The 2,264-nt window shown below is 35.6% G+C and overlaps 1 protein-coding gene across 1 annotated transcript in view; it reads right to left on the bottom strand.

The window, feature by feature from the left end:
• The window catches only part of LOC124911154 (probable E3 ubiquitin-protein ligase ARI8), a 719-nt gene extending 80 nt beyond the window's left edge, over nucleotides 1–639 (bottom strand). Inside the window, exons 1-2 of the mRNA XM_047451600.1 lie at nucleotides 279–639; nucleotides 1–44 (exon numbers count right to left, since the gene is read on the bottom strand). The exon at nucleotides 1–44 is cut by the window's left edge and continues 80 nt beyond it. Coding sequence (XP_047307556.1) covers nucleotides 1–44; nucleotides 279–446 — 212 coding nt within the window. The 5' untranslated portion in view covers nucleotides 447–639. The remainder of the gene's footprint in view (nucleotides 45–278) is intronic.
• Nucleotides 640–2,264: the final 1,625 nt, after the last annotated feature.

Genomic DNA, 2,264 nt, shown 5'->3' on the forward strand with positions numbered 1-2,264 from the left:
AATTCAATGGCATAGTCACAGCCTGGTGCAGGACACCATTTTGTCTGCCAAAGAACAAAATGATAAGGATCCAACTGAAAAGTGAATGTGGCACGGATAAAGAAAGACAAAGAATGATGATTCGATCACCAGGGAATAAATAAGCCAGCAGAACATTTAATCCTCAAATTATGATGGATGCGTTAGACCAAAATATATAATTCTACGGTTCTACCTATTTAAGATACTATTACTGTATTATATGTACACAAACCAAAGCACACATATGAATGTTGTACCTTTCGACTGTCTTCAACATAAGATCTAAGAACATAACGAGCATATTTATCCTTATCTTGATTAGTTGCCAACTGATTGACCATACATTGGCCAACAACAGCTCCACAAGATAGATCGGGGCATCTCAGCATCAAACATCCAGGACCACCATCAATTGATACGTTCATGTAAGCTACAAGCAAACAAACAAAAGGATGGAGTCAATAGCTGGCATTCCCTTTGCAACTTCATTTTCAATAGAAAGGCAGCAACAGGTTAAACAATTAAGGTAATGAGATGTAAATGACTGTCAACTAAGATAGATTTCTTAATTCGTATGTGTGCTCATGTGTGTATATTATGGAGAGATAGAAAAGGAAATTAGAACGTTTAGATCACATTCCTGACATGATTATGATGGAAGAATTGCATATAGTTAGAGTAAATGCAATTAAAACGTTTAGATCAAATTAATGCTTGTGTATATATGGATTGTGGTGAATTGCAACTTGTTGTAGAAACGTGACTTCAATACAAACTAGCCACAATTCAAAGGAAAGGAAAGGGAAGGAAAGGAAAAAAGAAGTTTTGAACCAACAGTCTAGGAAGCTTCCAAAGATGAAAACTTCAAATAATAAGAGACATTAAAGCCAGATAGCAATGAAGAAACCAAATGGCAAAATCAAACGATTCCTTCAATAATCACTTCTCCCCCCATGACCACCCCAATGAAAACCCATTCTGGGCAATTAAACATGTCGATTGCTATGGCAGTTGGCACAAATGTGCATTTCTGGGCAGTTAAAACAAAGAATTCGAGTTTTTTTTTAAAAGCTAGTATATCAGAATTTAAGCAACAAAAATAATACAAGACAGACAGTTTATCAAGAATTTCTTTTCCGGTAAGAAATTCTATTCTTAGAGTTGAGACTTACTTCTCTAGCATTAGGGAATTCAATAACCGGCCCCTCCACTAATCCCACTGATTCGCGGACTTTAAATTCATCAGCAAACCATGCCTCGTGAACATCGCTAACACTCCTGCGAAGATAATAAAGCCACAACATATAACTACTAAGGAAAATTGCATCTATAAAACCCATTGATTTGAATGAACTAATACAGAAACATTATACATGGAAACGGCCATGATTTCGCCGTCGACTGGTGGTGCTTAGGTATTGTTCTATACGAGATGTTATACGGTATAACTCCTTTTAAAGGAATAAACAGAAATGATACCTTTAACAGAATACTTCATAAATCGCCATGTCTAACCGGAGAGACGACGTTTCTACGAGATCTGATCCAGAAGCTTCTCGTGAAGGATCCGATGAAGAGGTTAGGGATTGAGGTTGATTGGGAATTGATCGGGAAGATATCTAGACCGCCGATTGAAGAATGGGAGATGAAAGAGAATGGAGAAATTGATGTGGAGAGATTTGTGCAGGGAGTGTTTGAAGAAGGAGAGATGAAAGAAAAGGAAATGACGGTTATCAAGTTATTGATAATAGGAAGAATGTTCAAGGGCTAAATCAACTTTATGAACTTAATCTATAATACCCATTAGATATAAGTAACAGTTTTAGGATAACCGAACGTATTTTCAAAAAACCGTTACTAATATCTTTTGTGAAAAATTTAAATGAATGCATATCAATAACGTTTATCTTTAAAACTATTACTGATATTCTCATTTCGAAAAAGAAGAATAAAAACACTAATGTCTGTAATGGCTATTCCCTATGACCGTTATTGAAAATCTTTATCAGTAACGGTTTTAAATGGACGTTACTCACATCTTGATATCAGTAACGGATATATTAAACCGTTACTGATAAAAACTTTCAGTAAGGGTGCTATAGCGTCGTTACTAACATTCGTTACCAAAACCTCATTTTCTATTAGTGTTGCGTCTTTTCTTTAACTTACAAGTTCGAAAATAGTAAGCCTTCAAGTTTCCGAACATTATTTGAGTAACCCTAACATGACACTAACCTCTATCG

Source organism: Impatiens glandulifera, chromosome 8 (genome assembly GCF_907164915.1).
Source record: "Impatiens glandulifera chromosome 8, dImpGla2.1, whole genome shotgun sequence".
NCBI lineage: Eukaryota > Viridiplantae > Streptophyta > Magnoliopsida > Ericales > Balsaminaceae > Impatiens > Impatiens glandulifera.